Raw genomic sequence first — 25,685 nt, forward strand, 5'->3', positions numbered from 1 at the left:
TTTTTGGAGTAATTAGATGCTTTCTGCTTTCGAGGTTCCATTGATTGCAGCGCAGCTTGATTGCACGCACGGCTTTTATGTGTAGGTATTTATTGCAAAACGAATTATTACAGTTATTTTGTCACACACAAACGTATCCAAATTAGAAAGCACAGTAGGTACGATATTCTTTTATCCATATATACCAATATTTATCGTAAACAGACCTGTATCTATGAATGTCATGTAACATTATCGTAGAAAGTAAATACCTTATCTATCAGAACAAACATAGGAGACGTCTCAAATTGTATGCCCCATTTTCGGGTGAATCATCACATTATCTTTAACAGTCACCGTAGGTAATTAATTACCTTATTCATAGTTAGTTGGTTTATCGATACTTATTTATAAGGCACTTCCAGAGAATACATATTAATACATTTACAAATAAACTTAACATTATTAACAATTCTATTATGCACAACTATAAGAGAAATGCATAGCATTGACTAATAATAATTTAAAGTGTTTTTTATTGTGAAAACTAATTTAAGTTACTAGGTTTATAGTTAGTTAACAGTTTGACTTAAAAGTATGTCAGTATTTTATTTATAAGTGAACCAAAAGAGTCATTGAATATCATAACAAGCATGTTATATTGTACACCAGCTCTGATAATTGGGGAGTTCAGTCCTAAATTTGATTTTATGTGAGGTCTGCTAAATGTACTATGAATACTTTTATGCGGATACCTCGAAGGTACGGTGAAAGATATTTTATCGACTTGGCTCCGTACTATTGACATAATAGTTAAGTATTTTGGATATAAATAAGATATCAAACATTTTACGGCGCTTAACTAGGGATTTCATCGGCGCTGTGTGTAAGCTGACATCTGGCTAATTCCACTTGCTGAAAAAGCCATGTGAATGTATTTTATAAAAAGGAATTCCATTAGCACTTATTGGTGTGTAGGTATGTTGCATTATTAGCAGTCGTTGAACAGAAAAGCTTTAGATTTTGGTATTCATGGTGTTCAGGGTAGGTAAATAAGATAGTATGTGAGCTGGTACTTGATTTATTAACTCTTATAACTTATTATGTAGGATAAGATGAATGGAAGATGAGTAGCGAGCAGTTTAGGAACTTCCGCGCGAACTGCTTATATGAGAATGAGATATACTGAGTAGCTGGAATTTGGGTTTTTCTTAATGAGTAGTAGTATGGGATTTGGTAGCCTACTGGTTAATAACTGAAATAATTAACTTGCACTTGTAACTTGTATCTGCGGCTATTGACCCATACACATGGTCTGCAAAGTAAGCTCTTGAGCTATGGACAGCAAATCACCCATTTCCTATGCCTGTTAGAGTAGGTATGTACAAGTCCTTTTTCGTCTGGATGTACATTTTGAGGATTCTTCGGAATAAATAGACACAACTGGTTAGACAAACTCTCGTTACGACTGCGGTGTGTAAACATCCCATTCAAACAATATACGACGTGTACGGCTGCTCTATTTGGCCGGTGATGCCTGAATAGAATATTCTTAATTGCATTTGCTACATATTCTCTGACAATTATTGTATACAAGTGCTGACATGGCAAACGTTGTTTTGCTATTTTAATTATTAAGAACCTCGCGCTCGCTAATTGTATGAATTCTTCATGCAATGTAGGTATGTCACATGTAATGAAATGTCATTGACTGAATTACTTGTATTGCAAATATATACTAGGTATTTCTAAGTAAAAAAATATAGGTCTTGGATAAATAATCACTAACAAACATACACTAAAACCTTCTCCAAAACACGCTGCATTTTATGGTACAAGTATTATCCCGATCGGCTGAGTAGTTTTCGTAGTACAACCGAAGGAAGAAATGGTTCTACATTTATAAGTATAAATCTATAATAAGTTCAGTGACACAGCAATAATAAACTATGTAATAATGGTAATAAAATGAAGAAGACTAATATTCAAAGCAATTGACTTTTATATATTTCAAAAATATATTTTCTTTACTATTTTATAAATGAAATGAAACAAATGAATTGATTTATATGTTCCGAAGCTTGGTAAGTAAATTTTATAAGTCTCACTATGAAACAAAAAGAAATAGCGGAGGATGCTTATTAGCATCAAAATCATTAGGATTGAAATAAATCATTGTTACAGTTAATATCATGTAGCTTAAAATCCAGAGTAGTATGGCTGCTATGGTCAACATTATCGTGGCTTGGACACTTTGTAAGCCATATTTTTTCAAATCTTTATTTTTATCGTCATTTATTTCGATTGTGTAGTCACTGCATCGTTTCAATGCCTAAAAAGATAAAATTGTTAATTGAAGCGATTGTTTAATTTAATCAATTCCAAAATATAGTGTCTGAAGACGAAGGTTTTTAACCAATGTGTGTTGCCAGTGATGAAATACGGAACGCAGACGTTCGCGTTGTCGCTAACTATGGGCCTTATGAGGAAGCTCACTGTTGCTCAGCGGGCAATGGAGAGGGCTATGCTCGGAGTTTCCTTGCGAGATTGAATCAGAAATGAGGAGATCCGTAGGAGAACCAAAGTCACTGACATAGCCCAAATGATTGCGAAACTTGGCAGTGCGTAGGGCACATAGCTCGGCGGACAGATAGCTGTTGGGGCAGTAAGGTCCTCGAATGGTGACCACGTACCGGAAGGAGTAGTGTTGTTACGCCCCTCACAAGATGGACAGACGATCTGGTCAAGATCGCTGGAGTAGGTTGGATGAGGGCAGCGCAGGACCGATCGCTGTGGCGATCTTTGGGGGAGGGAGGCCTTTGTCCAGCAGTGGACGTCTTCCGGCTGAAATGATGACGATGAAACGATTGTTTACACAACAGCGGAAGTCCGTTTTATACTTGCATAGTGACTTTTCGTTTCCATTGTATAAAATTTCGTGTTTCTAGGATAAATGGGTATCTTGCTTGTACACAACTTTTAAATAAATACGAACATTTGTGTTAAATCAATGTAAATGAGATAAAACGGCTAAGTAATACTCTTCAACGATTTATTTTACTTTTGACATGCACGCTAATATAATTCATAATTTATGACAAGTATTTATATTGCATAGACAAAAGAATATTCTTGGATCCTGTTATTTATCTTTCGACGTAACCTTTCCACGTAGAGCCTATTTCCCGTTGAGGTAGGCACTTGCTTCTATTCTTCCTCATTACTCATTTCATAGACCCTCCCCAGTTCCGAGTGCTTCGGACCTTACCTTTTGTCAAAACCTCCACAATTTGGTTGACGAATGTCGATGTCTATGACTTCTTCCGCGACCGATTTGCCCCCCACATTGACGTACCTTATATATTTGATCCATCATTCTTTCTTCACTCATTCGCTCCACGTGTCTGAACCATTTCGGTATTCCTTTCTCAATCCTTGTCACAACACCCTCTTTCAGACCACAGCCCGCTCGTATTATGCAGCAAAATCTTGGCAAGCCACCATTAGAGGTGGTGTTCTACAGACCAATTTGTCGAACCATAATGTTATATTAAATCTATTTATACAAGGTAGAATACTTGTTCCCGATTAGCGGTTTGGTTTACGGGTCATTCCACCATAAATCAAGTTCATGATAGAAAAGGCACCAGAACATAAGAATTTGCATGTCAGGCAAGCTTTTGATAAAGTGTGGAACAAAGGAATGATGAACTAACTAAGAAATGGGATTCCAAAGCAAATTTTTGATAATATCAAATCTTACTTCTCTTAAGAATAATTTGAGAGAGCCAAGGTGGTGTATTTTCAGAATTAAGAGAAATAAAAGATAAAGTACCCCAAGAGCAGTGTTTGATTTATTATATTATATTATATTAGTGATATCCCACAGGTATAGAAAGCAAAACCATTCCAATTTAATAGACGACACAGCTGTAATGGCCGTATTTTTTTTTTATAATATATATTTTTTATATATATATAAGAGAGGAGAAACGTGTGTATGGGTCACCTGGTGTTAATATATCACAGAGGAATCACAGGAGCGTTGCCGGCCCTTTAGAAAAGTGGAAGCGCTTTTTTTAAAGGCACCGTTGTCGTATCGTCCTGGAAACACGGCACAAGGGAGCTCATTCCACAAATGTTAATAGAAAAAAAAATAAGAAAAGTTATGGACACTTTCTTATTTTTACTTTACTTGTACTATTATAATATATTCTTTGGTTTCACTATACTTGGTAAATTTAAACTTAAATTCTTTCTCAACAAAGACTAGAAAGTAACTGAATAAGGAAATCAAAGTTTTATTTTAGGAAATAGGATTTTTGACTACGAAGCAAGCCAATATTTCATAGAGACACAAGCTTTTTTTTTAATTTGATTTCATCTTTTGCCATTATTATAAATATTATATGAACGTCAGCGATAAAACTGTCAACAGCTGTCATTTTACGGGCTGATACCTTTTCTTAGGTGCAGCTTAGCTCAAGAAAGTTAGTACCCCAGATTTTTTTTTTATTACATCGTTAGTTCGCCATTTGTTCTTGATTGCTCTCGATAACCATTTGTTTGTTCTCGATTTATTTATTTAAAAAAAAATTGCAATTCATTAAAATTGGTTAGTTTATGTTAGAACAGCTAAAACAACGCACGAGCCGAGCGTAGCGTGCCGCGGCAGCGGCCGGCGAGTGCCAGAACCAAATAGTAGGCGTTTCCCCCCATTAACAGGGGCCGGGGGCTAACTAAAGGGTATGTTTTTAAATAAACAACAAAAGAACAAACAATTATTTATAGCGAACAATTAAGAACAAACTACGAACTAACGATATGCGATATTGAAAATTCAAAAATAGAAAAAAAATTTTTTTTGGGGGGCTAGTTTTGATGAGCCGTGCAGCTTGCCGCTCACTGCTGCCGTAGGATTGTTTGTTTTGACACTATTAGAGCATCGATATCTGCAATTAGACGGTCATGTGTCAACTGTCATCGCTAATATGCGCTATTGTGACATCTGACACTAACTGTACATACTCTGTGGATATGTTTACGTTGATATGCGCGGCTTAGTTTGAAGATAATCTTGTTACCTAATTATTTATGTTTCATTATAGACATGTACAGCTGCAGTAAAAATAAAACACCCCAAGCGTGACGGGTGTGAACTGTGACACTAAGATGAAGCAACCTTACCTGAGCATGTGTTGAAATTGTAATGTGCTGCTGTAACTTCTGTGGTAGCTTACGATGTATTTTCTGTTTTACCTTTATTGCTTATGCGTTGCATCTGTGTGGAATAGAGTTGGATTGCCAATGTAGTAAATGCTGTGACTGTGGTGTTAAAGATACTTATGAATAATAAAATTATAAGTTATAAAGTTCTCTCCTCATATGCCCAAAAAAGAAATGGATTATGATCATTATCATCATTTCAGCCAGAAGACGTCCACTGCTGGATAAATGCCTGCCCCAAAGATCGCCATGATGATCGGTCCTGCGCTGCCCTCATCCAACCTGTTCCGGTGACCTTACCAGATCTTCCGCGTCGCAACCATCTTGTGGGTGGCCTGCGGACATTCCGTCTTCCAGTACGAGGTCGCTATAATAATAATCATTTATTTTCAGGCATTTCACCCATCGTTGAGTTTGATTTCATTTTAATTAAATTACAGATAAAAATTTAAGATAATCACAATTAAAAAGAAAATAATTAATAATACTAATAATAATTTAATTTAATTCAGAGAAAAAAAAATCCATAATAATTGTTAGTACAATGTCCTATATTATATTAGTATAATTATACTAAACAGGCACATGAAGCCGCATAAATGCCTTTATAATTGGCGCATCATAATGACTAGCAATGGTTTGCAGAATGATGTTAGGGCTACCCCGCAACCTCTTCAGCAATGACGCGGTTCTTTTGCGTTGGATGGCATGGAATCCGTCCACCCTCGCATCTGCGAACATTGCCGAAGCACTGCAAAAGCGGGGCAGCCCCAACATTAACCTGAAACCATTGTTGTACTGAACGCGAAATGCATTAAGCGTTCTTTGAGTATATCTGACCCACAGGCTGCTCGTATAAAAGGTTTGACAATATGCTTTGAAAAGCGTTATCTTTACCTCCCTGCTACATCGAGCAAACCTGCGAGCCAGCATATTACTCCTTACCGCCAGTGTTCTGCGTTCCCTCTCAATATCCATTTGGTCTTCGAGGTCTTCGGTGACGTAGTGTCCAAGGTACTTAAAATGTTGAACTTTCTTAATCTCAACACCATTCAGCTTTATTGGCGGAGTATTACACAGACTTTTACCAGAGACTCTAAAGACCAAATAGTTGCTTTTTTGGCAATTATATTTGAGCCCATGTTGCATCGCATAGGTTTCACAGATAGCTAACAGCCTTCTTATAGAGCCCACACTTGGACCCAGCAGCACCATGTCATCCGCGTAGCTAATGTTGTTTATACAAACACCATCACGAAGCAGCCAACACGCTCGCTGCTGAGCTGAACTATGAGCTCGTTCACATACAGATTGAAGAGCATGGGTGAGCTCAAACCTCTCTGCCTCACCCCGCACTCCAGCCTGTACGCATCGGAGAGGCTGCCGGCCCACCTTACATTGTTGGTCTGGTTAGCATACCAGTACTGAAAGAGACGTTGCACCTGTGTATGCACGCCAGTCTTCTTGAGTTTTTCCCATAAAAGATCATACGTAACAAGATCAAATGCTTTTGATAAATCAACGAAGCATGCATACACAGGCGTCCGCCTATCAGTATAGTATTGGACAGTTATTCGAAGACTACTACCCCAACGGCCATCTGTCCGTCGAGCTATGTGTCCTGCCACTTCAGTTTCGGAACCATCTGAGCTATGTCGGTGACTTTTGTTCTCATACGGATCTTCATTTCTGATTCGATCTCGCAGGGAAACTTCGAGCAAAGCCCTCTCCATTGCTCTATGAGCGACTAAGGATATCGCTTCCATTGACCATATTTTAGGGAAGGAAACAACCTGCCTCACGACACCGCCACAAGCAATGACATTTAAAGCGAACATGACTGCTGGTCCACTGACCACTGTTGGTTCACCAACTGACAGCAATACCGGTAATGTGTTTGTTATTGAGGCTGTACCTTATAATCTGTTAGCTAGAATATCTAGCTGTTTCATATAGCTAGGAACTATCGCTATATCGCATTCTATTTTTTTTAAACAGGCAATCAATAGCTGCTGCCTAAAAAAATCATATTTATATGGACACAAAAAATTTATAATTGCATCAATAAACGAAGCCACAACATGAGAGTTGAACAAGACATATCAAGATTTATGAATGTGATGTCACTCGAACGGTTGGCTCAGTAGAAGAGCGCTCGCACGGAACGCAAGAGGTCGGAGGTTCGAGCCCCGCATAGTTCACAAATTTTGTTATACAATTTTTTTATGTGTATCTCTTTGTTCACGAAATGACTGGTCTCATTTTTGCGGGATCGAATGGCAGAGTATTCATAATATAAAGACAAATTTAGACAAATTTTCAAATGAATGACATGAAAATACTGACAATATTGTCTTTGACAATATTACATGACACCTGGACCTTTAATAAGACACAGTTACACCTGGTTACACCCCTCATGAAAGGACAGAAACACTGCTGTAATTCCTTTGGTTTTGAAACAGAGCATTGACAGTGGCAATAATGTACCGTCAGTTTCTATTTCTGCCGTGAAGCAGTAATGTGTAAATATTACTGTGTTTCGGTCTGAAGGGCGCCGTAGCTAGTGAAATTACTTGGCAAATGAGACTTAATATCCTATGTCTCAAGGTGACGAACGCAATTGTAGTGCCGCTCAGAATTTTTGGGGTTTTTCAAGAATCCTGAGCGGCACTGCATTGTTATGGAGAGGACGTATCAATTACCACCAGCTGATCGTCCTGCTCATCTCGTTCCTTATTTTCTTTAAAAAAAAAGGCAAACGGTCGCGCGTTCGTTCTCCAAAAATCGACCAAATTAAATACTCGTCATACAAACAGTTCACGGTTGTAAGAGATGCGCTGGGCAGAAACGGGTGGAGGCAGATATTCACTCCAGATGCAGCCCTAGCCCCTAATGCTGACCGCGATCCTCAAACATGAGGGACCGACCCCCAGAGAGAGGGAAGGCAAACAAAGAATGCGGATGTGATACAAAATGATACTCACTCTCTCTTGCAACACCAGAGGAATCCTACTACTCGGATAAGTCGGTAAGTCTATATGTTTATGCTTTAATAGCATGATCCCAGTAAATGTACGAAACCATTGTTAAAAAACGATTGTGTGGTAAAGGTGACTATAATATATATGACTTTCTTAATGCAACCACAGATTGGGAATGGATCGACCGCCCTCGGGCTTTTAAATTATTAATTTTATCGTACCTACGATTTTGCATTGCAACGATGCCAGTAAGTTTCTTGCGCCCATTCTTCTGAGGTCTGAGGCATACTTTTTTGAATGGATGCAAATTTATGACTTCAAAGAACTGATAATATATCCTATTTTCAAAAACAATATTTGAATTAGAATCACGAAGGCGTTGCCATTCTTTTAGGTGGATGGTTTTGTCCTTTTGAAGAAACTCATGTTTGTCGTGTTTCTAATTGAGTACAAGGAATCACATTCAGACACAAAAGAAAGGAAACAATATAAATTTTAATTTACACTTTTCTAAGAATCTTCACAATCTTCACAGCATCCTTCTATGCCGCAGACGTGGAGACACCATATACAGATAGAAATACAGCAAATACATCTCAAACAACGGCAGCAGAAGTTATCTCCGCATATGCACATTCTACCAGTGGCAGAGAGATCATGGCAGAAATAGGCGCCATTGTGTATCCATAATCTATCCGGCTTCCTGTGCAAAGGAGCCCCCACTGGTGATATAAAATATGTATAATAAGATCTTGAGTTCTATTCTGAGGATCGGAGACTGGAAGGAAAATAGTTCCTATCACGTTCGATTGATACCAAGTTGATAATAAATCCTTATTAATATTGTTTTCAAAAAATACGCAATAAAATTGCTTCACTTTTGTTTTGACAGCGAAGTGACAGATGATTTCTGAAGTATAATAATAATTATTTTTAGCGGCCACCATAGCGTAATAATATAATATGCTAGTTGAAGTCAAATAAAAATACTTAAGTTATGATTTATTTAAGGGTTCTGGGTAATAATTTTAAATTATTATTTTACATATTTTATATCACCAGTGGGGGCTCCTTTGCACAGGAAGCCGGATAGATTATGGATACACAATGGCGCCTATTTCTGCCATGATTCATGAAGCAGTAAGGTAAAACCAACTGTAATTGACACTACGCTAATAGTTGACACTTCGACAAAGAAAATAAAATAAAAAGAAAAACACAAATAGCCAAAGATCGAGATGGTGTCTGAGTAATAGTATAGACATCTAGCAGCACCAATACAACCAAACGTGGCGTCTTAGTCTCTTAGACAACATCGTTAGTTTCCGCGTTCGATTGATGACAGCCGCACGCTTCGCGCCATTTTTTTGTTATTTTCTTGTGCAGTTTGTTTAGAGCAAGCCGAAAAATTCCTAATGTTGGAGAGGTAAATATTCTTTTACAATTTTAAATAAATATTTATTTCATTCATTATATTAGTTTGAAGCGTGAAAATATATTATTTAACAAGAAATACAATAAAAATTTATATATATGGCGTTATGTCATTTACTGAATCTTTTTAACACGTTTCCTTAAGAAAAAAAATGTAATAGCGACGCGTCTAGTTATGTCCTTGGCGACAGTGCAAGTCTAAGAGTGTAGCTTGTCAACCTGATGTGCTATTTGTTCCTAAGTGTGCGTATTAGGGAATAAGGAGAGGAGGATTCGATTAAAAATTATTTTAAATGTGTAAATAAATTTCAACACTATTTATATGGAAGTAATAACTCAAAAGGCTGACTACTGGTGCCGGGCTAACTACTGGGTGTTTTACCCTACATAGATTTCAGTAGTTGACACCCACATGATGTGCACCTATGGATTTTCATATAATTTATTAATACTGCTTTATTTATTGCTATTTTAGTAATGTTAATGTTAATTTACCCTAAAAGACCATCTTAAATAATTTAGAAACATTTAGTTCAGTAGTTGACAGGAGGTGTCAACTATTGAATTATTTTTTCTTAAGTAGCAATGGAAGCAGTGGTGAAATACTCTTCGCTGTGCTTTGTGTATCTACTTTCATTTCGATTTTGTGTATATCTTAATCTTAGCATACCTACCAACTACTGAAAATAAAAAGTGTCATCTACTAAATGTGTTTGTTTTCACTAGGTGTCAACTATTGGCATAGTAGCTTTATATTATTAAAAAATAACATATAAATAAACATTAGTTTTATAGCTACAATTCTTTTCACGGGGAATAATTTGCGCAACTATTACCAATTAGAAGTTCTCACTAAGATGATTTCATGTCAAACTATGTCAATAAACATACTAATAAATCATTAAAGTGACATCTACTGGATATTTTACCTTAATGTGTTAACATTACTGGCGCCGTAGCTAGTGAAATAACTGGGTAAATGAGACTTAACATCTTATGTCTCAAGGTGACGAGCACAACTGTATGCCGCTCAGAATTTTTGTGTTTTTCAAAAATCTTGAGCGGCACTGCATTGTAATGGGCATGGCGTATCAATTACCATCAGATGAACGTCTCGTCCCTTATTTTCATTAAAAAAAATATTCTCAATATTTGGGACTTAGGCTCAAGCATTTTACATGTTTATTACTTTGTCTGTGACACTCAACATGAACTTTATTTTAAATAAGACAAAGAATTAAGATGGCGGAGAGCTGTGTTTTGTACGGTTATATTGCGATCAATAGTTTTATTTCGGAGAAATGTTTTAGTATATGATATGTTGGTGATTACTTATCGGAACCTATACTTTTTTTTAAATTATATCAATATATTCGCAATAAAAATAATTCAGTCAAAGATATTTCATTACGTCATTGACTTACCATAATTTTCTTCAAAACCGCACAAGAAGGGACACCTAATGTTCACGTTAGTGTTTAAATTCTCTTTGGTTCACGTTTCAACAATTCTTCGGGAGGAATATTTGAAGTATGTACAATAATTAAATAACGTATGTTTAAAAAAATATTTTATTTATCGTTTTTTTCTGTTTTTAATTCTGAACCCGGTGTCTGAAAATAACTGATCGCAATCTTCTTTGTCAATCTTCAGCGATGCCTGAAATAAAAAATTATCTAAATAGATGTAAATCTGTTGGTGAACCATTACATAAATAAATAAATTAAAATTTTCGCGGTGGTTGACTACGGCAGTCAACAGCATAGTTAGCGTTAAATGTGTAACGCAACCTTGTTGGAAGTCGCATTAGAAGTTTCACTTCAAAAAGCGAGACGTGACGTATTTCAAATTTAGTGACAAGTAAATTGCAAACTTTGGCTGAGTTGCACCATTTGACAATTTTTAGATGACGTATTAACTTTAACTGTTAACTGTAGCCGTCCAATCTATTGTTAATGTTAAATAGCTAAATAGCGACCTGTCAAAAGTTTCAAATAAATATTCGAAATTTACTTGATATTTCACTTTTTAACTTTAAATTTAACTATTCCGCAGTCTTTATTAAAGTCATCGTTACTCTTAACGTTAAAGTTGACATAAACCTTAACTATCACAGCTAATATGAAGCAACCCAGCCTTAGACTATCGTAGACATGTGCGATGAAATTGTGTATAAATCGCGTGCAAATAATTCATTGGGATTAATAATTGTAGTTGGCAGACCAGATAATATTGTAAAATAGACCCCTGGCAAGCACAGGGCATATTATATACAGGATGGTATTATATACAGGTTTATACAGGCTGGTTTTTTGAGAAGGGCGGTCAGGGCGGAATCGGAAACTAAGAGACTTAGACATAAGTCGTGGAAGGAGTCATGCCCTCGATTTATAATAAACCAATAGCAGCATATTTAGTTTTTTTTAATTTTTTGAACTGTTGACGGAAATCTACCCGAATGATTTTTCAAACAAATTACAGTCCATTGAACCAATGGACTCCGTTGCTGATAAGGATAAATTTTTAAAAAGATATGTATTACTAAAAATGATGAATTGTAAAATTTTGCTATTTGCTTTCATATCTTTTCAATGATTGATCCTTATCAGCAACATTCTCCATTATTATAAATCAAGGGCATGATTCCTTTCACGACTTTCCTCTAAGTCTCGTAGTTTCCGACTTGGCCATCACCGCCCTTCTCAGAAAACCATCCTGTATACTTCAAAACAACTTATCAACAAGTATCAACTTACCGCAAGTGTTTTCTGCGAGGGCCGTTCGCCAACTTGTTTATTGAGAAGTGCATGAACGCCAGGCCTGAAAGATTATAAGATAACTATATAATATATATCTGTGATACTTTATGACGTTTCCCCACAGTGCGGTTTTCTAGGAACACGCAGACCAAGCTGTGGGACAAGCTTCCTTTTGCGGTGTTTCCAGCAAGGTACGACATGGTACGACACCTTAAAAAAAAAAGCGCGTACTCCTTTCTAAAAGGCCAGCAACGCTCCTGTGATTCCTCTGGTGTTGCTGGAGAATGTGTCATATAATATATGATGAAATCACAATATTATTAATTAATTAATTAACAAACTTTATTATTAACAAAGTTGAAGAATAGCCACAAATTGTGGTGGCTGGATGGAAACTCTGAATCATATCTCGTATGTAGGTACTTAAATTAAATATATCTTTTAAGTAAGAATTTATAAGTACATAAAACTTTATGATTGTTAATATAATGTTCGTTGTTGTTTATAATACCCTTGTTTATTTACATTTTACAGTGTGTGTGGATTAAGTCATCTACTGTAATCAATAACTATTGTGGTTTTTTATTTCTTTCCTTTTTTTAACTACTCGTATAAGTCATTAAGTATTTTTGTTGCATCACTTTACATAGATTAAACATTTTGTAAAACGGTGAAGCTCGAAAAGAGTGGCAAAGAGTTACCACTTCTCATTGAAGCTCAACCTTTCCTGTATGTAAAATAAATTGACATTTATATCTGTCATTTCTTTAATATAGTGATATTGAACTAATTTGTTTGGCCTAGCTCTTCATAATTGACAACAGTAATAGTAATTTCTTTTTCTTTCTATAATATTAGTATAAAGTATAAACGATACTTACTTGGGTTTGTTTAACAAGGAAGGCTGGTGGAACATTTTTACATACCTCTGTGGTCGTCTTTGTGCCTGTTTCCATCTCTGTCTTGCGTTACGTCCCTGTAAGGCTTCACTCTTATTGATGTGTTAACATTCTAGTCTTAGTCTGGCCATAAATACTGATACAATGCAAATTAAACAAAATATTACATTTGAATTTGGAATCTGTCATTTTTATGTGATTGTTCATTGAATTTTCTCATTTTGGCGGCAATATTTTGCACTGTACAATATTTTGCAATATTTAAATGGAGTTGGGTGATAAAGAGAACCGAATCGCTGTGATTGCATTACACAAAGTAGGTATGGAGCCAAATGCAATTTTTAAAACTCTCCATACGCTTGGTATTAGTAAAATGTTTGTGTAACGAGCTATTAATACGTACAATGAGACCTCTGTTTGTGACAGAAAAAGATCTGGCCGTCCACGTAGTGTTCGTACGAAAAAGGTGGTCAAAGCAGTAAGGGAATGAATTCGAAGATGTCCTGTCCAAAAGCAAAAGATTTTATGGGGACCTCCCTCTCTTCCATATAAAAATTTTGTGTACGGATGAGATTTTTTTTACAATTGTGTAACATTTTAAAAAACAAAATGATCGTATTTATGCTCAAAGCCCTAAGCTTCCTAATTAGTTGGCAGAGTGCAACGTGGGCCCTGTCCGACTTCACTGATGGTTTGGTGGGGTGATATGGTATATATATGTGATAAAGGTATGAAAACATCGGCAAGTATATTTTTTTTCTCTGTTTCAGTATTTATGGCAAGACTAAGTATATCATATATAACTTACAATGTCTTCAGAGTCTGGTGGTCTCCGTGCCTTTGGAGAGTATACGTCTTCCTTTATCTCCGCGACATCTTGTTTCTTTTCAAGGTCTTCTCTAAAAAAATCGAACGCATTAGGCTGGTTACACACAGCGCAAACGACGGCAAACGAAAGAGAATATGCGAGGCGAGTGTATGAGAGGAAATCTTCCGTTGTTCTGTCTGTGGACAAGCTTAGACGCCACGACATGCAACTATAATAAAATAAGTTAAATCAAAAACTATTTGGGTAGTATAAGTTTACCCCTACTTCAACCGCGACGAAATTGATACAAAACCTAGGAATATGTACATGTCAGAAGTAGACACTTAACTTTTTCGCTAACAATGGCCACTAAAATCTCGATTAGGGACATTAGTATTATAAAAAATTAAGATTATTAAAAGCAATAAAAAAGAAGCCCATTGAGTTACTTGCGCCCGTTCTTCTCAGGTTTAAGACATTCATTTCCGAATTCCGGGTAGTAGTAGTAGTTTTTAACATTCAAAAAGTGATTTCATATCCAAAATTTTGAATAAAAATATTTGGATTTGACAGTTTGTCCTGCTCAGGACTGGATTGTTCAACGCGTTCGGGTGAATTAATAAAGTTTTCAAATATTCGCCTCTTTTTTGGTGAACGGATAATCACATTTCAACAATCAATCACCTCCCCGTCTACTGAAGGAGCCACGACGGTATAATTCTATATACACACCCTGGATGTGCAAATAACGGTCTCTTAGGTTCCCTGTCGCTCCTTAACGTCTCCACCTCCACCCTTTTGTTTACAGAGAGCTCATTCTCCAGTCTATCCACAGCATTAGCGGGCCGTCTTCTAGCTGTATACAATTACAATAAATATGCTACATGTATTTATCAAAAATTAAAATTACACCTTAGACTATTTCACTTCATTCGTATTACAGTAATTAATATGTCGGTGAAAATATAAGCACGATTTTTGTAGCACAAAACACTAAAAAATTATTCACAGAGCTATAAAATCACACACGCTATGAATAATATATTATTTGAAATTTACTCGTAACATATTCTTCGGACTATCGACCATAATCCATTGATTAGGGTCGTCACCACATTATACGATTGGGGGTTGGGACTGGGATATAATAAACAGGTAAGTACAACAGGTAATTTTAAATCCTGGTCAACCGCCCTCGTCCGAGGAGCAAGGTCACAGGCATGTTTTAACCTTTAATGTGTTATGTACTCTGGTGGAAAACATAATGAATAAAAAAATATAACTCACGAAAGCTTTCAGTCTTCATACTACTCTTGGAGTTACTAATTCTGTTTTTATTGTACTTTCGGATGGTCTCTTTCACATCGTCAGCAGGGTCTGTCATCTCGGCCTCGTCATATTCGTATCTTGTCTCATTCTCTTCGTAATCATCTTCTTCTTTATTGCGGTCCGAAGGTTGAGTACGCCTTTTTATCTTAAAAAAAAGATTACAAAAGATTATTTGGCTTTTGTCGCCCCGAATTTCTCGCTCGGATTTCCATTCAATAAAACGCTCTAAACGGTTAAAATAACACCAGTGAGATACACTAGTTTACAAATCAATTCTGGACATATTTTATAATTCCTGTAATTGCTTCAAGCAAAAAAAATTGCCTTTTACAACTCTTTACAATAAAAGAATCTTTGATATTGTGTTAGTAGGTATGGAACTACTTATTTACACAATAAATTTAATGTAAACTTTTTACTTTATTTAAAAAATGCTCGTGCGCGCCTTTTTCTAACATCGCAACTCTCGGCACATGTCTAGTTGCCTAGACAGACATAATACGTTACTATCCGAGGTCTGTGTCTTGAAATACAACTCTTCCAAAGGGACAGACAGAAACTGTGGAACTCTATTTGACTGGCTTCTTCCATCTGAATCAACCCTCTGATGCAAGATCTTTTATTCTTGGTACCTTTAACCCGGCTTATTTTAGGACATTCTCGATCTGAATGTTAGAATATCTAGGTCGATCTTTCTTAACACTTGCCTATGCATTTTCTCTATTTTGTGCAGTCAATCTATTTAAACAAAACACTTTTTAAAGGAATTTTATTGAAGTAGGCGTTACTTTGCAGAAATCCATAATTATCCCCAAATGTTATCAAATTATCTTTTCCTTTATTAACTATCCAAAATCTGGCCGTATGTGTGCCAGATTTTGGCGGGTCAACATGTCCTGAGGATGCCTCTTGTAGATGCGAAACACGTGTCGAATTGTTTAAAAGACAAATATTGGCGGAATTAACACTAAAGAAAAACTCAAAACATTTGGATACTTTTTTTTAAAGGATTAAAACGCGTGTTATTGTAACTCTGTTTTTAACATTAGATTTTGCGTAAAAGTTACATTTTTATTTTTATCTTGTAAATTTTTCCTTGCGTGCGTTACTGTTTTCTGCAAATCTTACCAGGAGTCGTGTAAAGATTTTTTCTTCTTCATTCTGAAAAGTTTTGATATGACGTCAGGAAATAGATACCGGCGAGCACAGCAGTGGGTAGGGTGAGCCAGTTTTCCTCGCAGTGAAGACAGGACATGGGGCCAGGGGGCCCGGCTCTATAGTGCGCTGGCCTAGCATGTTGGTGTGCGAGAAGTCACACACGAGCAGCAGTCGAGGGTGTGGTCTGCCGTGTCGCACAGCTCCGCACCCCACAGCCTCCAGCGGCCACACTGCCAGCTGGCTGAAGTGTCCCCACACGTTGCCTCTTCAACACATAAGTAATTAAATAAAACACTTTTTAAAGGATGACAACGCGTGGAATTGTAACTGTTTTTACATTTAATTTTGAATGTTATAATTATCATTAAGTTTGGGTTTTTTTATCTATTTGCGTGCTTTAGCAGTGTCGACAGTGTGTGTGTTGTTTTACAACTTTAGAAAACTTACAGCTAGGTATATATTAAAAATTAATGTATTATAAAACATAAAGCTATTTACAAGTTTTCACAAATAATTACTTTTTATTGTGTATTTCCGCTTACCTACATTAAATATATTATTATATAACCTACTTTTATTTTATATAATTTAAAAGTATTTATTTACCTGACGTCTAAATTGAAGTGGTATGACGCTCTTCATGCCATCATGCATTTAAAATAGGCAATAAGGAAGGAATATATTGAATGATTTTTATTATACAGTATATTCATTGAGATCTAAACAATTTGTTGTTTTTAAATTGGTATCCCTAACTTCTGGGATTAATTATACATGAACATAACCTATAGCTCCATTTCCTAATATGCAATGATTGGGGCTGAGCATGTTATCAATTGTAAGGTAGATCCAGTAGATGGAGCCACAAGTTGAGAGTTGAATAAGATATACCAAAATTTACAATCCATGCGTACCAACACGAAACGGTTGGCTCAGTTGGAAAGACCGCTCGGACAGAACCTGAGAGGTCGCGGGTTCGAGTCCCGTATCGTTCACAAATTTTGGATACAAATATAATTTGTATTAATTGAGACAGATCTGACAGGCGTCGCGTGCTAGGCTAGTTTCTATTACTATTGTCAACAAAACAATTTGTTATTTTTAAAGTGCTCACTTCTGGGATTAATTAAATTAAATTTGTAAACAAAATATATGAAAGAGCACTCTTCCACTAAAACAACCGTTCGAATGACGTATCGTTCGCAAATCTTGAAGTGTCATGTTTAACTTTGGCTTGTTTTTTATTATGTACTTGTTGGCGAGTCGGAAGGGCTGTGTCAGGTGACCGGGCTCTGCTCTACGTCGCTCCCCCCACCAGGCGTCCAGCACGCGTCTCACCGCTCGCAGGACGCTCACCTCCTCCGAGTCGCCGGAGCGTCTCCACCGGACCTCACCAACGCTCTGGCCGGCGTATGGATAGCGTACTACAATAAGATTACTATTAGAACCAACTGGATCTGCTGTGTGAGTCCAGGACACTACTGCAACCATGAAAATAGGGCTGCATATGTAATAATAGAATAGCTACAGAATAGCAGTTTTACCTAACATTAAAAACTCATATTATTGCCGGAGCCTAATTCGAGGCCTAATAAACAATATTGAGATGACATCTTATAATTCCGGCCGTCTTAAGTCGTTGTAGTTCCTTTAATTTTCGTAAATGTGGCAACTTCCGGCCGCCTTGTTCACCAGGTGAGTGCCATCGGCCATTGGACTTCATTGTGGTCTCAATTAGCTACTTATATCTAAATTAACCATCACCAGGCGAATTTACTGTAAGGCCTCGAATAAGGCTCCGGACATAATATGAGTTTTAATGTTAGGGAAAACTCTGCTATTATGTCCTTCCGCCGTTATTCGAGGCCTAATAAACAATATTAAGACATTATTTGTTGTCGCCTGGTGAACCAGATGCAAATGTGAATTGTGAAATCAAAAGGAAATATTAAAAAGTGAACTTCAAATGAATAATCAGAATATTATTAAATAATAAGTATTGTTTCTTCGTGTTAACAGTTTCTTGCTCGAAAATTCACTTTAAATGTGCCTATGTTCATAGTACATACATAACATTATAAAGAATATATTGACATGTAACAGTAAAAATGTTTATTTCTTTACATTTTGCCCTTAATGAAAATAGTCTCGTTTTACGTTACAACTCTTTAAGAGGCCTTCTGTATCCAAGCTGGTAGACGAAATAGAAGAAACACGAATGACTCTTCTGCAGCGCAAAAACTATGGACATGATGTGAATAAATTAAATAATTAAAACTTTCGTGAGACATTATTTACTTTTTTAGTAATACGGCTTTACTCACGTGTTGTCGGTGTTGGTACCGACTAGTTTGGGACCATTAGGAGGTCCTTCATAAGGGTGAGTGTAGTGGGTTCGCGATAACGTCCATGCGAATGCCGCAAAAGCTACATTGGTGAAACGGGACGCAACATAAAAACCAAACACTCCGAGCACATCCGCAGTGTACCAAAATTGGACAGCAACACCTCGGCAGTGGTAGAGCACGCCCTAAACTGCGACACCTCACATTATATTAGGTTCGATAAGGTGAAGGTATCGGCTCACAATAAAAACTTTGTGTCTTGCAAGCTGCTGGAATCCATAGAAATCGACCGTCGACCTAATTTTGGACTCTGCCTCCTACTTGGAAACCCGTGTTGTTAAACGCATTTCGCAATAAGACCCATAGTGCCGATGATCACGTAGTGGATATAGTGAGTACAATTTGTGCACCCATGGACACCAATAGTGACATAGTGTCAATGATACCACGCTCATCATCACCACCGGCGCACCCTGCGCCCCCCATCCTGTCAAGCCGCGCACTACGAGCACAAGTCCGCAGTATGAGACGGGACGTTATCACGAACCCACTACACTCACCCTGATGAATAATGTGAACACGTCTGTCAATGAAGCTGATGTGGATAAAATACATACTAGTAGCTCTGCAGTCGTCGTGCACGAACTGACATTGATTGGCCAACCGCTGTGCGAGATGTGCAAGCTCTGGATCCCAGATCTGTAAGTGAACAACAAGTATTCAAGTTCACCAGTGGGAGGCTCCTTTGCACCGGATGCCGGCTAGATTATGGGTACCACAACAGTGCCTATATCTACCGTGAAGCAGTAATGTGTACGCATTACTGTGTTTCGATCTGCAGGACGCCGTAGATAGTGAAATTACGTTGCCTGTTGGAAGTATTTTCACACACTCTCGGTTTTCAAAATTGTTTTATTTGTGCGATAATTTTAAAATTTGGTTTTTAATCATTTTTGTTTATTTTTTGCCCAATTTTGATTTATCAGTCTGTCCGTTAGCTAGTATGGTTTGGTACGTTAGTATGGTTTAATATGCAAATATTAATTAATGAGTTAATGCCAAGCGTGGGTACTTATTTACCACTAATAAATCTGTTATAGTAACAAAAGATTCCCTTAACTCTATCTTACTGTATCTTTGCAAAATGTTCTTTCTCGCATAAGACGATTTGTTTGTCTAAACGCAAGCAAGTGTTTTGTAAGTCTGTGATTAATATTTAACGGTAATAGCCAAAACACATGATTGGATTTGGTACGACTGGATCATCGGGCGATTCGGTGGACGCTTTGCACCAATTGGACCTGCGTCGTACTCGGTACGGTCCGGACGGTAATAATAAAAAAATTGTTACAATCCGACGTATTATCGAATATGGTCCGCTACAGTCCGTCAGGAACGCGTTCGATGGTTCGGCCGTAACAAATCCGATCATGTGTTTAGGCTTTAATATAACGTACCACCCTCATCATCAAGCTCGGTCGTGGTAGTCGAGCTCCTCCCCGCACCCGCTCGGCGCCCGCCGCTACACGCTGTCTCCGCCTGTAAAACATTGTCAGATGTGAAAACTTCTTTAGGCGTGCTGTCACGCCATGATACGTAACGCTAGTTCAGGTTAAGTGTTTTCGAGTCAACTACGCGATCAATCAATACACAATTTTAATTATTTGGCGGAGCAAGGCCAGTCACATTGCCAGTATCATCGTGGTTTGCCATAGATGTGGGCGTTGATCACGATAGCAAATAAAACACATTCTTACTAACACACTGTATCATTATTAGCAACAAACGTTACAATCGCTATTTTAGGTACACTACACAAAGCCTTATGACTACGTAATAAGAACATGGTGTTCCCGGTATGCGCGTGCAACACAACCGCCTCGCTCAATAGTTCATCCCTGACTGCCTGCTTGGCGCGGCGCCGGCTCTCGCCCACACTAGCACCGCACGCCGATTACACTCGAGCTAAGACGAATAGCGAATTATCTTCATACTCGCTTCTTGTTTCGACGTTCTTGACTACGACATGTATATTATAAATATTAACTCAATCAGAGAATAATCACCTATTTATGTAGTTTGTTATATATACTCTAAGCTCCCGTGTTAGGTTGATCCTCGAGTAGTTCTGACAGTATTCACCCGGCCCTGGCTGAAAAAATTACCGAAAATTTTAATAAGAATACGCGCAGCTAATTAGTCTATCATGTATAGGTATTTCCAACTTGCTTGGGCTATGTGAACAATCAAGCTCGTTACAGTCTACATTGGTCGGGAAGTTGAAGAAAGAGACATGTAGGTACTTCCATCCAACTCGGCAGGCCTGACACACTCTCCGTGTAGGTATTGAAAAACTAAATAGGTACGCGCTGAAGCACGGTTACCAAGTATCTAGTACTTTAATACCTTTATCGGGTTTTATTCCGAAATGTGTTAACCCATACTGCGGTGATTACGTAGTGGACATTGTGTGCACCCGTGAACACCAATAATGACACAATGGTTTCAGTGCTTCCGTGCTCGTCATCACCGCCAACACACCCCGCGCCCCCCGCCATGTAATCACCACGAACTCACTCCACTGCACTCACCAGTCACCCAGATGAAGGTCCTCCGAATGCTCCGAAACTAGTCGGTACCAACACCAATAAAACGTGAGTGAAGCCGTTGTAGACAAATATAGTTTATAATGTCTTACGAAAGTTTTAATAATTTAAAATATCAACTAAGTAGGCTAGTTTGGCTAGTAAGACCTAAGTAACAAAAATAAAATTTAAAATGACCGTAGCCGCTCGAATTCGCACTCATAGGTACCTATTTTTATGGAATAGGAGGACAAACGAGCGTACGGGTCACCTGGTGTTAAGTGATCACCGCCGCCCACATTCTCTTGCAACACCAGAGGAATCACAAGAGCGTTGCCGGCCTTTAAGGAAGGTGTACGTGCTTTTTTTGAAGATACCCATGTCGTATCGTCGCGGAAACACCGCAAAAGGAAGCTCATTCCACAGCTTTGTAGTATGTGGAAGAAAGCTCCTTGAAAACCGCATTGTGGAGGACCGTCACACATCCAGATGGTGGGGATGATATCCTAACTTGTGGTGTGTCGTGCGAAGGTGGAATTCGGCGGCAGGAATCAGGTTAAACAGCTCTTCGGAACACTCCCCGTGATAAATGCGGTAGAAGACACAAATGAAGCGACGTCTCTACGCAACGCCAAGTGATCCAGCCGTTCACAGAGCACTGGGTCCCCGACAATTCGAGCTGCTCTGCGTTGCACGCGGTCAAATGGATCGAGCTGATACTAGGGTGCGCCAGACCAGAGATGACAGCAATACTCCATGTGTGGCTGGACCTGCGCTTTGTAGAGCGCTAGAATGTGGGCCGGCTTGAAGTATTGCCGTGCTCTATTGATGACGCCCAGCTTCTTCGAAGCCAATTTGGCTTTGCCCTCCAGATGGCCACGGAATTGGCAATCGCTCGAGATTTCGAGACCCAGTATTATTACTAGGCGAGGCTTTAAGGGAAGTGTTGTCGAAGAGCAGTGATACGGCAAATGGGGATTTTTTAGTAGGGTAGAATTGGACAAGGTTCAATTTACCCCATTCCGCGACCTTCTCGAGAGAGGACTCGATAGAAGACACAAGTTTCTGCCAGCACTGGTCAACGTTTTCCTGAGAGAGACTTGCTTGGCCCGTGTATACAGCATCACCAGTGCTGTCGTCTGCATAGCAATGTATGTTGGAGGTGTCCAACATATCATTGATATGCAAAAGAAACAGCGTGGGAGATAGCGCACAGCCTTGGGGCACTCCTGCGTTCCTGCGGGATTCGAGCAAAAACCGTCGACAACGACTTGTATGCTACATCCAGTGAGGAAGCTGGAGGTCCACTTGCATAAGCTCTCGGGAAGCCCAAATGATGGAAGTTTTGAGAGGAGTGCCTTGTGCCATACACGATCAAAGGCCTTCGCTATATCCAGGCTAACTGCCAGGCCTTCCCCCTTGCTTTCATTAGGCACAGCCCATCTATCTGATAGGTATACCAGAAGATCACCTGCCGACCGACCATGGCGAAAGCCGTATTGTCGGTCGTTGATCAACTGGTGACCCTCTAGGTATACTAAAAGCTGGCGGCTAATTATTCTCTCCATGATTTTGGAGAGCAGGGAGGTAATAGCAATAGGCCTGTAGTTTGCCGGATCCGAACTGTCTCCTTTTTTTTGGATTGGATGGACAAGGGCTGACTTCCATGAGTTAGGGACTACGCCTTTGGAATAAGAGTGCCGGAATAAATGCGTTAGCACCGGCGTCAACTCAGGGGCACACGTTATAAGCACGATGAAATGCCATCCGGCCCGCTCGACTTCCTGACGTCCAACGAAAACAGAGCTCGCCTAACAGAAAACTGTCTTCAGGCATAGAGCTCTGACACCGCGGGATGGTCGGCGGTGTTTTTCCGTTGTCGTCAAGAGTCGAGTTGTAGGCGAAAAGAGCGCACAGGAGATCGGCTTTCTCTTTTGCCGTATGGGCTAGGGTATCATTCCTCATGTGCAACGGCGGCATGTACCTAACTAACGTTCATAGAAGGCGCATTAAACCTGTCACGTAATATGTAGCTAGCTTGCTTCCACGAGTGACCAGAGCGGCGTCATTTGTTGTGAGCAGCGTGGCGGGCGGATAGCTCGATTAATTAAAATAGTCCTAATAAATCGTAAGTATTTTTTCTAATGTAACACTTATATGCATATTTTTTCACTCAAGTTTTGTATTATTTCTTGCTTCTACGACCTTTGATGTTTCAATCATATATCATGGTTTAAATTATGATTATTTTAAATTATCTTTACAACGTTGTGGGCGGTTTTAGAGGCCTACAATTATTATTATATCATTCAGCTTACACTGACAAACTGACAGGCCACATGCCTTCCCTTTCCTTGGCACAGTCTTCTGTATCGGGCAGAGCAGTATGGCTCATCTACAAGCGCAGACACCAATATCGCAGTAAACATAACAAGAACTATCTCCAATATTTGCACCTGCAAACACGTACATTTTAATAATTACGAGGATTCACATGGAGAAACAAAAATGCAATTTCATTTCATTTATCCGCGCGTTTCGTATGAAATTTCTTGCCTGACAGCCATTTTATGGAATCAAATACCGGCTACTGTTTTCCCGAACCGATACGACTTCGGGACCTTCAAGAAAAGAGCATACTCTCACCTAAAAGGCCAGCAACGCTCTTGACACCTGTTGTTATGGATGACTATGGGTGGTTGCCTCACCACTCCCCAGCCCATAAGCCTCTTGCCCGTTTGCCCCCTCTTAAATAAAAAAAAGATGAGGGCGCGGTACTGAGCAATCAAGCATAGTTGGATGGTGAATTTTGTAGCTTATATTTGTTTAATACTTATTAGAATTTGTTTTTTTTCAATAGTGCTTACTGCTTAGTGATGTAAATTTTATTCTAGCATATCTAGCAACGGAGTTATATAACTATAAATCTTCTAAATATCATGTTACCCATCCAAATCTTTGAGGTGTACCTTTTTTTTATGGAAGAGGAGGACAAGCGACCTAGGTCACCAGTTAGGTTATCATCGCCGCTCATTCTATAACCAGTCTATTACAACAACAGATGAATCACAGAAGCGTTACGGGCGAAAGGTGTATGCGCTTTTTTTAAATGTACCCATGTTGTATCGCTCCGGAAACACCTCATAAAGAAGCTCATTCCACTGGTTATACGTGGGAGAAAGTTCCTTGAAAACCGCACGAAACGCCACACGTCTTTTCGTAAACTTCATTCGCGTCATTCGCAACAACCGTTACAAGCAGGCTCTCCTATTTTTGCTGCTCTTCACTTGCACCCCCTTTTAAGAACATCCCTTTAATCGTTCTTTGTACGCTCGAGCTTTCTTTGCTTTCGCTTTTTACAGTTGTGCAACAAATCTTATTTCACCCAGCCCTTTTAGATGACTAATCCATGTGAGCATTCCCTGAAAAGGCGACGGACAGCGAAAGCCAAGGAGTCAGTTGTCAGTTGGTCTGGATATAGCAAAGCTATTAAGAAGTCATTGTCGACTCACGTTATTACTTGGACTCTGAGCTGGAGTTCCCCAATGATGTGTTCTATCAATCTATATATTATATTGACATTTGACATGTAGGATGCCTTAAGACATATTATACCTACTAAACAAAAGTTACTATAGAATAACTCTATTGTTTCTTTTGCTCTACGACGTAGAATCTTGGTCGACTTACATCTACAGACTGTCTTCAGCAGATACGAGGTCATCATTCTAAATTTAAAATTCTTCAAATGTGACCTACTAATGTACTACAAATGTTAATTACAAAGACGAAAAACCATGTAACCACTAGTAAAAAATTAAAAAAATCTACTTACGAAATACATCATTAACAGCTAAAAGCAAAAAGTTATCTTCTCTTCCCGTATTCTAATAAAATAAATACAAAATTAAATAAAGATATAAAAATACATTTTTTACAAAATTGTCAACTCTGAAACAATCATCACAGAACAATTGATGTTTAGCTGACAGAGGTGTTGATACTATTCGCATTGTTTGGGTTTAACGTTGAGCATACAATATTGTCGGCATTATGTTACCTAAATGTGTAAGACTATCTCAATTCTCGACTTCGATGCTCAAAACAACAAGTTTTTTATTTTGATCGAATTAACAGCGGGGCAGTTTTCCACTATTTCTGTCGGGATGAGTGATGAGC

General features: G+C 38.4%; 2 protein-coding genes across 5 annotated transcripts in view; one reads left to right on the forward strand and one right to left on the reverse strand.

The window, feature by feature from the left end:
• The window catches only part of LOC126979764 (vacuolar protein sorting-associated protein 16B), a 38,431-nt gene extending 21,696 nt beyond the window's left edge, over positions 1–16,735 (forward strand). The window contains exon 11 of the transcript XR_007732873.1: positions 16,605–16,735. The gene's annotated coding sequence lies outside the window, so the exon portion shown is untranslated. The remainder of the gene's footprint in view (positions 1–16,604) is intronic.
• LOC126979745 (venom allergen 3-like) lies at positions 11,179–25,451 on the reverse strand. 4 transcript variants are annotated; one of them, XM_050829254.1, is made up of 13 exons: positions 25,342–25,451; positions 23,825–23,962; positions 20,988–21,073; positions 20,379–20,460; positions 19,539–19,620; positions 17,829–18,000; positions 16,616–16,841; positions 15,377–15,563; positions 14,822–14,945; positions 14,090–14,180; positions 13,309–13,358; positions 12,380–12,443; positions 11,179–11,282 (listed from the first exon to the last, which is right to left on the reverse strand). In XM_050829254.1, exons 1-13 carry the CDS (start codon positions 25,351–25,353, stop codon positions 11,199–11,201), a joined length of 1,398 nt encoding a protein of 465 aa, XP_050685211.1. In that variant the 5' UTR covers positions 25,354–25,451; the 3' UTR covers positions 11,179–11,198. The 4 variants fall into 4 exon arrangements, 3 of the variants coding, with proteins under 3 accessions (XP_050685211.1, XP_050685212.1, XP_050685213.1); XM_050829255.1 differs by having other exon boundaries at positions 13,309–13,366; XM_050829256.1 differs by lacking the exon at positions 13,309–13,358.
• Between the last annotated feature and the right edge of the window lie 234 nt (positions 25,452–25,685).

The sequence above is a fragment of the Leptidea sinapis genome, chromosome 4 (assembly GCF_905404315.1).
Source record: "Leptidea sinapis chromosome 4, ilLepSina1.1, whole genome shotgun sequence".
NCBI classification, from domain to species: domain Eukaryota; kingdom Metazoa; phylum Arthropoda; class Insecta; order Lepidoptera; family Pieridae; genus Leptidea; species Leptidea sinapis.